Here is a 10530-nt window from a genome sequence, read left to right as displayed (position 1 = left end):
GTTATTTTACTGTTAACAAACAATGAAATTATCATTAATAATGTTTACTAATTATTAGTAATGCTATAATTTATGTTATTTTATCATTAGTTTGTGTAATATAAAATCATTTGTTTATAAATTATATATTGTATCATAGCTGATAAGAGACGGTAAAAAGGGTAAAAAGCTATGATACAATATATAATTTATAAACAAATGATTTTATATTACACAAACAAATGATAAAATAACATAAATTATAGCATTACTAATAATTAGTAAACATTATTAATGATCATTTCATTGTTTGTTAACAGTAAAATAACTATTAACTAAAGTTTAATTAACTATCAATTTACCATTTATTAATGATGGTTATTATAAAGTGTTACCAGAATTTGTTCTTAATTGACATGCCTGGTTTAATAAAGGTTAAATAAAAAAAAATTAAAAAAATCAAACTATACTGAACTGACCTTCACATTGTGCATGCTCATGATGTTTCCACAGTCGTCCATGTACTGCTTCAGATCCTTGTCCTGCACAGGAGGAGAGGGAGTACTTACAACACCTACAGAAACTACCTATATAATCTGATATTTTTTCTTTACAAGTTTTATAATTTTGCACAAATCTCACTTTGTCTGAGAATGCTGGAATCCATTTTTTTTTTTGTTGCTAATTTGAACTCAAGCTCTTACCAGGTACTCGAAGACGAGCGTCAGGCTCTTGTCGGTGTGGACGATGTCGTGTAGCGTGACGATGTTGGCGTGTTTCAGGTCCTTCAGTAACGACACTGCAGACAGACGGGGGGACAAGGGGAAACATTTATATCACAATCAAAGGAGTGTAACCCGAGTTCAGGCGGGTTTACCCTCCACTACATCCCTGATCAGAATATGAAATGAAGGAGAGGAGGAGTAAAGGCACGAACCTACATGGAAATTTTCTTCACTTCCCACTGATGTCAATTGAAAGGATGAATAAAAACAATCGCTTCCGGGTGCAAATCAATTTCACACTTCGTGCACAGTTCTGATTTGGTGAACTCTTACCTTTGAATTCACTCAGCTGGCCAATAGAAACTCTTGTTCCATTGATGCAAGTTGTTCACAAAGCGTCACTTATTGTAGAAATCATGGTAGCTATTAGGGATGTGCGTGATTAGTCGACTAGTCGTTTAAACGTTTCTACCCTCGCTAATCGGCACCAGAAATACTAGTCGGTTAAACTAATTATTAATAATGTACAACGCCGGTTAACTGTTGCGTCTAAGATGTTACGCAGCCGGGGCTGCAGCCCCAGCAGGCGGTTATGCCCGGATGTAAAGGTGGAAAGCGGGACCGGACAGAGATGACATCTCCAGCGCGGTTTGGCAATATTTTGATCTAGAAAAGGAAAATAAGGTTGTAAACCTGTATCCCACCTAACGAAGATCCACTTGTGTGGCGGTGCGGGAAGACGCGACGCTTTCCAAAACTATGCCGGCTTGCAAGTCACTGTCTCTGTGTGCAACATCTGAGCCAGCTGAGAGAGTTTTTTCAGCTGCTGGACTTATTGTTAACAGACTGAGGTCCCGCGTTTCACCCGAACATGTTGACATGTTGATTTCGCTGAACAAAAATGTTTCGTCAGTCGAGTAAGTAGGCCTACCACGTTGTGTGTGTGTGTGTGTGTGTGTGTACCTGCTGTTTGAAGCTGATTGCCAACAGCACGCCGTTGTTGAATAGCCTAATAATCTAATGTCAAGTCGATCAGTATTATTGGTAGTTTTTCTGATGACAGATTATTATTTTTTAATATTTTTTATATATATATATTTGTTAACTTTTATTTAGTGAGTTGTCATGTTTTGTAATGTACAACGTTCATAATAAACGGCGCAAAGTGCCACAGTTATTGAAGAATATGATTAATGGTTTCAAATGGCTCTTAAATACATGCAATATTTTTTCGGACAACGTTTTACCCTTATAGATTAAATTGTGCTAATTTTTGACTGTTTTCTGAGTGTTTTCTTACTTTTAGACTAGTCGACTAGTCTACATTAAAATTTTCGTTTAATCGACAGGGAAATTAGTCGTTAGGAACATCCCTAGTAGCTATCATCTAGTGCAGTGATTCTCAACCTTTTCCATATAAAGGACCCATAATTTAATAAACAACAGACCCCCACTTCATGAGATTTTCTCTCTCGGACCCAAATCTGAGAATATTTTTATTGTCAGATATGATTTTGTCCAGAATTCCATGACTGTCTGTATTGTAGGTAGAGAGATAACAGAGAAACTATGATCAGAACAGTCATTCTTCCACATTCTCTAACTGTGTTAACTTCTTGTAAATGAAATAATGCTAAAGTTTAACAATTCATCAGTTTGCTGGGGACCCCCTGGAACCCCCTCAAGGACCCCCCGGTGGTCCCCGGACCCCGGGTTGAGAGCAGAGGCGGCGTCTCACCCTCTCTGATGGCGGTGCAGGGCGCTCCCTCCTCGTGCTCCAGGCGGATCTCTTTCAGAGCCACCAGGTTGTCCGTCAGCTTGCTGCGTCCTTTGAACACCGTGGCGTAGGTTCCCTGAACGCAACACACAAGGCCGGGTCACACACACACACACACACACACACACGAACGCACCACACTGAACCAGACTGAGCTGCAATCTGCTTGTAACACCGCAGTATGTAATAACTCGACAAAATGTAATAAATTTTCACTTCATTATGTAATAACACCCACATTTTGTAATACACAGCCTGAACGCAATATGTAATAAATGTGATGGTCTTTTTTGGAGCTCTGTTTAAAGACTATTGCAGCAGTCTGCTAGAAATAAAAGCATGAATGAGTTTTTCCAGGTCGAGTTTGTCTGTATTTGTAAGATGATAAAAAGCTGATCTTACTGCTTTTATGTGTCTATTTAGACTAAGATCAGAGTCAGCTATAACTCCGGTCTAATTTAATATTTGGGAAGTTTAATTTAGCTTAATTGTTACAAATATAACATGTCTACAGATGAAAATATCCATTTTGGTTGGTTATTACATAATGCGCTGTATTATTACATTTTCATCATAAAAAAAGTGCAACTCCCGTATTTTGTAATAACCACCAACAATATGTAATAATTTATTACAAAATGCAGGGAAATTTATTACATATTGCATCCAGGCTGTGTATTATAAAATGCGGCAGTTATTACATAATGAAGTGAAAATTTATCACATTTTGTCGAGTTATTACATAATGTGTTGTTACACTGCTGCTGTGGTTATTCATACACAGAGAACTATGGAGGGAATGGGAGACAAGCCTGAGAAATAAGTGATTAAAGACATTTTTGGAGCAAATGTTTGAGTGAGTGGGACGGGACTGAAGGTGTTCCTGACCTCTCCCAGTTTGTCCAGCTTGATGTACGTCTCCAACTTCCCAAAACCAATCTCCGACTGCAGAGTAGAGAGAGAGAGAGAAAAAAAGACTGAAATTAAACCGAAAATAAGTTTAAGGTCCAGTAATATCATCGGTCTGTTTATTTTATTTTATTTAACCTTTATTTAACCAGGAAAGTCCCATTGAGATTAAGAATCTCTTTTTTCAAGGGAGACCTGGCCAAGACAGGCAGCAGCATAAATAAAAACACATAATAATTACAGACAGAAAACACAAAATTAAAGGAAACAAAGAACTAACCAGGAAAATTAAAAACATTTACATCTGAAGGAATCTGCCTCTAATTCTTTTATGTTTCTGTGCTGTTATTTAGTGATGAAGTGTTGTAATTTACTTTCCTGGTGAACCCACTTTCCCTCAGCCTGCCTCGTCTACTTCTACTAGGACTACGTTTCCCAGAATGCCTTTCAGACATGGTGTGAACATGTTGCCTGGGCATATGGGCAGACAAAAAGCTTGAAAGTGCGATCATTCAGCTGTGGGTTTTATGAGTCTCTCATCGCAAACCCCCAAACTGTCTCTCTGCTGCATTGCATGCTGGTCTCTCTCCTGCTCCTATGGGTGGAGAAACTGGTCTCTCTCCTCTTCTCTGATGGATCTCTCCCTGTGTGATTGTTGAACGTCTCTCGGTGCAAAAATGGCGGCTCTAGAAAGAAGCCCTCGCTCTTTGATTCTGAGGGACTGACACCAAAACCTGATGTTTACCACTGAGGTTTTACATCCTGAAACATTTTCTCATATCAAACTCCACTGGAGCTGCTGGAAACATCTGGAGGTGACGTCACCTCGTCTACGATTGGCCGGTTATCCACCAGGAAGAGAAACACAACAAACTACTGAATGGAGGCAGGAATGAAAAATAGCTGTTTTTAAACTGTGTTGAAGTGTTTTAAAGGGATTTTTCCTTTAATTTATCTCCTTTCCCCTTAAAAAGTTTTTTTTATTTTTGTGCTATAAATCATTTTATAAGGTTCGGTGTCACTTTTATTCAAACAGAGGATCTTTGTTTTTGTAGTCCAACTCTTCACACAGTAGAAACACTTTAATCAGCTAGCATAGTAAACAGTGTTGTGAGTATTATGGTCTGTCTGACAGGCTGGAGGCAGGAACGCGAAGACGCTCGTGACTCCTACATTAATCCGGCTTTAGGCTCGAGCCGGCCCAGTTGCCACGGCAACCGGCGCCGAGGGAGTTCGTCGGTAACAGGAATGTGAACACACCGCAGAGCGATAAAAAAAAAAGGTAAGACACACACACACACACACACACACACACACACACACACACAGACACACACACACACACACACATACACACACACACACACACGGGCGTGGACTGACCAGCGAGGCGCGGCGGGAGCGGCGGCTGAGCGGCTGGTCGAAGGGCGGACTGCTCAGCTGCAGCTTCTCCAGGTAGCCGTCTGGGATGCGGATGTCAGCCGGCAGGGACAGACGCTTGTTGAGGTCCTGCGAACACACACACACACACACACACACAGACGCACACACACACACACACACACACACACACACACACACACACCAGACAAAAATGTGTTAAAGACTGAGACTTGCAGTGTTATCCACCATGATAGGCATTCCTGTAACAGACTTGTGATGCAATTTATCAGAAATCAAGTCGAAATTAAGAAATGCACAATTTATGTTCTGTGTTTCATTCTCTTAAATCCATTCTGATCTACAGTCTTCTGCTTAAATGCTTGAAATGAGTTTCTTAGTCAAATATAAATAGTGAAGTTGATCCTATGTATGAATTTCTTTCCAAAGCCTTTGCCTTTCCATCAAGGCAAAGAATCTAAATTATAAGATAGTTTTGATTTGTTTAACACTTTTTTTTTGGTCGCTGCATAATTCCATTTGTGTTATTTCATAGTTTTGAGTCTTTACTGTTATTCTAAAATGTGGAAAAATAGTAAAAAATAAAGAAAAATGTGGCGTGTCCAAACTTTTGACTGGTAGTGTGTGATATTAGCTTCCACAAATAATAACATTCCCACTTCTGCCACCTATGCTAAAAACTCATGTAGTCATGTAGTGTCGTCATTACTTGAGGCATTCTGGGTAAAAGCATCCACCAACTGCCTTGAGTTATATTGTAGAATACAGCGTTGGAAGAAGTATCTTGTACTTAAGTAAAAGTAACAATACCACAGTGTAGAAATACTCTGTTACAAGTAAAAGTCCTGCATTCAGATTTTTACTTAAGTAAAAGTACAAAAGTATTAGCATCAAAATATACTTAAAGTACCAAAAGTAAAAGTACTCATTATGCAGAATGGCCCATTTCAGAATAATGTATATTAAATTATTGGACTATAATTATTGATGCATTAATGTGTTCATCACTTTAATGTTTCAGCTGGTAAAGGTGAAGCTGATTTTAATGACTTTATTTACTGCTGGGTAGTTTGTAAATTTCCCCCTGGGGATCAACAAAGTTTTATCTTAATCTATAATAATACATCATAATTTATTTGTTGATTATATTTTGTATTATTAATCTCAATATGCAAAGTAACTAGTAACTTAAGTCATCAAATAAAGGTAGTGGAGTAAAAAGTACAATATTTCCCTCTGAATTGTAGTGGAGTAGAAGTATAAAGTAGCAGAAAATGGAAATACTCAAAATTGTACTTAAGTACAGTACTTGAGTAAATGTACTTAGTTACTTTCCACCACTGGTAGAATATTGGTATATAGCTTTTCATTTTGATAAAGCCCGCTGTGGTTGATAACGGTCGGGATGTTTTCATAAGATGCACAAAAGGCAACAAATTCATTTTGTTCCTCAGATCACTGAAAGTATTAATCCTGATCAATATCTGGCAGAACAGCTGACGTCGTTTTAGACGTCACTGAAGTGGAAACTAGAACAAACTTTTCTAGTTTTCGGAGCGATTTGTTGAGTCAGGAAGGTTTTTTCAAGGTTTTTTCAGGGTTTCAAACCGGCAGCTTTCACATCACATGATGCTTCTGAGCCTGAGACCGAAGCCGGAGTTTGATTTATTATATTCTTGCTCACGGTTTTCAGTTTCAATTCCTAATTATAAAAACTGATTCTATGCAATGCCATGGACAATACTCAATATGCAATACATCCTAGACAATTTTTACTAATTATCATCCCTGAGAGACTGAGTTTGGGAGAGAATAGAAATTAGGAAATGCACTTTCAAATTTTAGGAAGTATATTTTTCGTATATATTTCCGTATTTTGGACATTCTAATAGAAAATACAATTCTGTTTCTACTTCTTGTAGTTCACAGTGCAGACACAGCCTTTTGCCTCTTAAAAAGTGAATGAATTTACATAAGAGTGAGGGCCTATATAAAGGTATGCAGACAAATAAACATGTAAAAACATTACAAGTACGCAGATATATAAATATATAAAAAATACCATATTCCTTCTTCCTTATCTTCCATTTCCTATTTTGTTTCCCTTCCCGGTTTGATCCAAAACAGAAATGTCTGACGTCTGAAATCTCAGCAGCTGGTGAAGTGATGGATGAGTCGGTTGGTATTGATCAGCCCCATCAGATATATTATGGTCTGTTGGTGTTTTGGGGCAGGAATCTGAATTATTGCCCCTTTAATGAGATGTTTGCTGCTCTGCTGTTCACATCAGTGTGAGACAGTCTGCTGTGCTGTATGTGTCTGATGTCTAGAAGTAATGTGGTGCGTCTCAGCAGAAGACAATGTACCGAGTCCACCCACACACACACACACACACACACACACACACACACACACACAGAGTCTAAAATAACCCGCTCTCATCTCCTCCTACTGCCAGAGAGAGCAGAGGACAGTACAGTGAGCCTGCTGAACAAAACCTTCATGATGAGACTGAGATCAGCTGTGAGACAACAAGAAAAAAGTCTCAAGTCAAGTCTCAAGTCTAAATGCAGATCAACAAGTCAAGTCCATGTCATTAATGTCAAGTCTCAAGTCTAAATGTAGAACAGCAAGTCAAGTCAGAACAAATCAAGAGTCCAGTATCAATTTAATATCTTAAAGAAAACTAAATATCTAGGACTTTTCAATGCAATATGGTTTTAATAGGATAAAAACTTGGTAAGAGCATCATGAGTTTGATTTCTAGAATCAGTTTCAACTTCAATAAATTCAATCATTCCATACAAATTCAGAAAACAGAATTTGAATTCAGTCGTCTGCTGGAACAAATCTCATCACTTTCAATCTAAGTCATTTACACAAACACAAGATCTCAAGTCAAGACTTTAGAAACCTTTTCAAGTCATCAGAGTACAAGTCAGAGTCAAGTCCCAAGTCACCAGAACCCAAGTCAAGTCAAGTCTCAAGTCTTCTCTTCATGCATCAAGTCGAGTCTCAAGCAATTCAAACTGAGTTCAAGTCATGTGACTCGAGTCTCCACCTCTGATACACACATATTGATAATAAATCAGTCTGTGCCGACACAAACAGGCTTAGTTCACACTGCAGGACTTCATGCTCTATTCTGAGTTGCTGCTCATATCTAATTTTTTTTTTTTTGATTGTTTATATCTATTTTAGGATGAAACCCAAATCTGACACCAACATGAACTGAGAGCGATGTGGGACAGACACATGTGAGTTTCAAGTTTTTATTTAACACTCATATGGCAGTTTTACATCCAGACAACTGAAATGCATGAGCATTTACAATGCACACGTCAAAATAAAAGCGTTGTAATTGAACCTTATTTTATAGTTTTTCATTTAAGAGTCTTATTAAAAAGGGGATGGGTGACTTCCTGTATCTTTCAGCGTGTGTCTTGGGAATCAGTAATTGTCTGCTTTGTCTGGTCTGTCCGTTAGATATTTGGGGTCTGGTGGGGGGGGAGCCAGTTGCTGAAGGGGGAGTCCAGAAGGCTCTGTGCAAAGTTCCAAACAATAATAATAATAATAATAATACATTTATTTTATAGAGCGCTTTTCAGGGTACTCAAAGACACTTTACATAAGTTAAAATGATCATGACCTACCTGTAAAAATAAGAAAAGACGTCACAGTTGTGTTCGTTTCAACAACATTTCAGTTTCAGGCTGAGAGTTTTGACTGAATTGAAGCATTTTCCCCTAAATACACATCAAGTCTCTGTGTGTCTTTCTGTCCGTTGCGTCTCGTTGTGTCTCGTCCTCTTAGGTCAGAGTTTCTCAACCCGCTCCTGAAATGTTTACCTCCAACTCTACTCCTGCACACCTGATTTAATTAAGGCTGAATTTAATTAAGCCAACTTTGAGCTGAAGGTGTCGTGTCCAAGTCTCGTTTTTGTCACAGAATCCAATTCATTGTCGGAGAAACGTAATTTTCACACAATTCCTGTCCACAGCGGGTAAATCTACGTTTTGCATCAGATCACGTTTGGATATTTTTCTCTAAAGTCTGAACGGTGAAGAAACACACGGAGTCACATGGTGCTCAGAGGGCTGCGGGCCAAACTGGAAGACGCATGGAGAGATAAGTAGTTAATTCTCATGACAGCTTAACTGCGTCATGTGTGGAAGAGTTGGAGGTAAAACAGCTGAGGGTCGAGAGACACCGTCTGTATGTAAGGTTTACTTATCGTCATGGCAACGCTGGTAAATTTAGACCCGAGCGTTGGGATGCGAGTCGTATGTAGGCTGCATGATCACAGCTGAGCAACTGAGGCTCCACACGGCGTTCTGCTGTTCTCACTGAGCAGAGGGCGTCAGAGCCGAGGCTCATGGGAAACCGTTCCTCAAAACTCACTGACTGATTGACTGATTTCTGGTCAGTATTTACTTTATTTCTATCAAGTTTCCTTTAGATTGCTGCTGTCTTTTGTTTGTGAAGCAGTTTGTCACCCCGGTTTCAACAGCTGATATATAAATACAGATTTACATACAGTATTTACTTATTTACATAGTAATTTCATATGTAACTAGTAACTAGTAATTTCACAGTACGATTATCTTGACCAAAATTATCTTGATATATTAAATTATCCTGATAATTATTAATAAGATGAAAACCTTAAAACCAGTAATGTAATAATGATAAGTAATGTAATAATTTATCATATCAATAGCAAGATATTTCTCTTTTTTAAACACATTTTAATGTAAAACTGTAGAACATTATTTAAAATATTTATGTGAAATATTGACTTTTGACTGACAGATTTACAGGCCGTTATTGGAAGTCTTACAGTTCCTCTACAGCTCAAACATGACAAAGTCATGTGAAAGTAACCAGAATTCAATACTGAGTTTGGGTAATCCCTTGGATCATGTTACTGATTACAGTTTAGAGCAATTATTAAAAAAATAAATTTAAAAAATTGAAATCGCAACATGAACTTCTGCAATTTCCCTCTCTTCAGAGAGAGGATTTGTGACCGAGGAGTTTTAGAATCAAAACCTTTCATCAGACTCAAACTCAGTAAATCTGCTCACTCACATCTAGTTTTTTTTTTTTTTCAAAATCACTTTTCTTAAAACAATTGTAAATTTAAAAAAAATGATGACAAGAAGAACTTGTGATGATATGAATCGCAACTGCACTATTCTGCCAAATAATCACAATTGCAAGAGGTGGGGACTCGAGTCACATGACTTGGACTCGAGTCCCAGTTTGAACTGTTTGAGCCTTGACTTGATGCATGAAGAGAAGACTTGAGACTGGACCTGACTTGGGTTCTGGTGACTTGGGACTTGACTCTGACTTGTACTCTGATGACTTGAAGAGGATTCTAAAGTCTTGACTTGAGATCTTGTGTTTGTGTAAATTACTTTTTTTTTTTTTTAACAAAAGCACTTTTCTTTAAACAATTTCAAAGTTAAAAAATTTACGACAAGAAAAACTTGTGATGATATGAATCGCAATTGCAATATTCTGCCAAATAATTGCAATTTAGTATTTTTTGTTAATATCTTTAAGCCGTAGTAACTAGTAACTAGTAACTAGTAACTGTAATGGAAGACACTGTTACAGTTTCCTACCTAAACCTACATGTGAGGGGAAGCAGGTTCGTCTGCAGTGTGAACGGAGCCACAGACGCATCACACAGGGAAATAAAAGGTTGTTTTCATGGTGAGGAAGTCAAAC

At 38.0% G+C, this 10530-nt stretch overlaps 1 protein-coding gene across 1 annotated transcript in view; it reads right to left on the bottom strand.

Moving 5' to 3' along the window:
- Nucleotides 1-458: 458 nt before the first annotated feature.
- The window catches only part of cdk17 (cyclin dependent kinase 17), a gene marked incomplete at its 3' end in the record, with an annotated part of 53885 nt that continues 43813 nt past the window's right edge, over nt 459-10530 (bottom strand). Inside the window, 5 exon segments of the mRNA XM_071513051.1 lie at nt 459-521; nt 684-778; nt 2443-2557; nt 3370-3426; nt 4774-4899. Of these exon segments, the coding sequence (XP_071369152.1) occupies nt 459-521; nt 684-778; nt 2443-2557; nt 3370-3426; nt 4774-4899 (456 nt within the window).

The sequence above is a fragment of the Centroberyx affinis genome, unplaced genomic scaffold, assembly GCF_046629955.1.
Source record: "Centroberyx affinis isolate AG114_WGS23_722 - 3 ecotype Tasmania unplaced genomic scaffold, CSIRO-AGI_Caff_v1 ptg006730l_1, whole genome shotgun sequence".
In the NCBI taxonomy this organism is placed as follows: Eukaryota; Metazoa; Chordata; class Actinopteri; order Beryciformes; family Berycidae; genus Centroberyx; species Centroberyx affinis.
The sequence above is the reverse complement of the archived record's forward strand: the minus strand, read 5'-3'. Positions and strand labels throughout refer to the sequence as shown.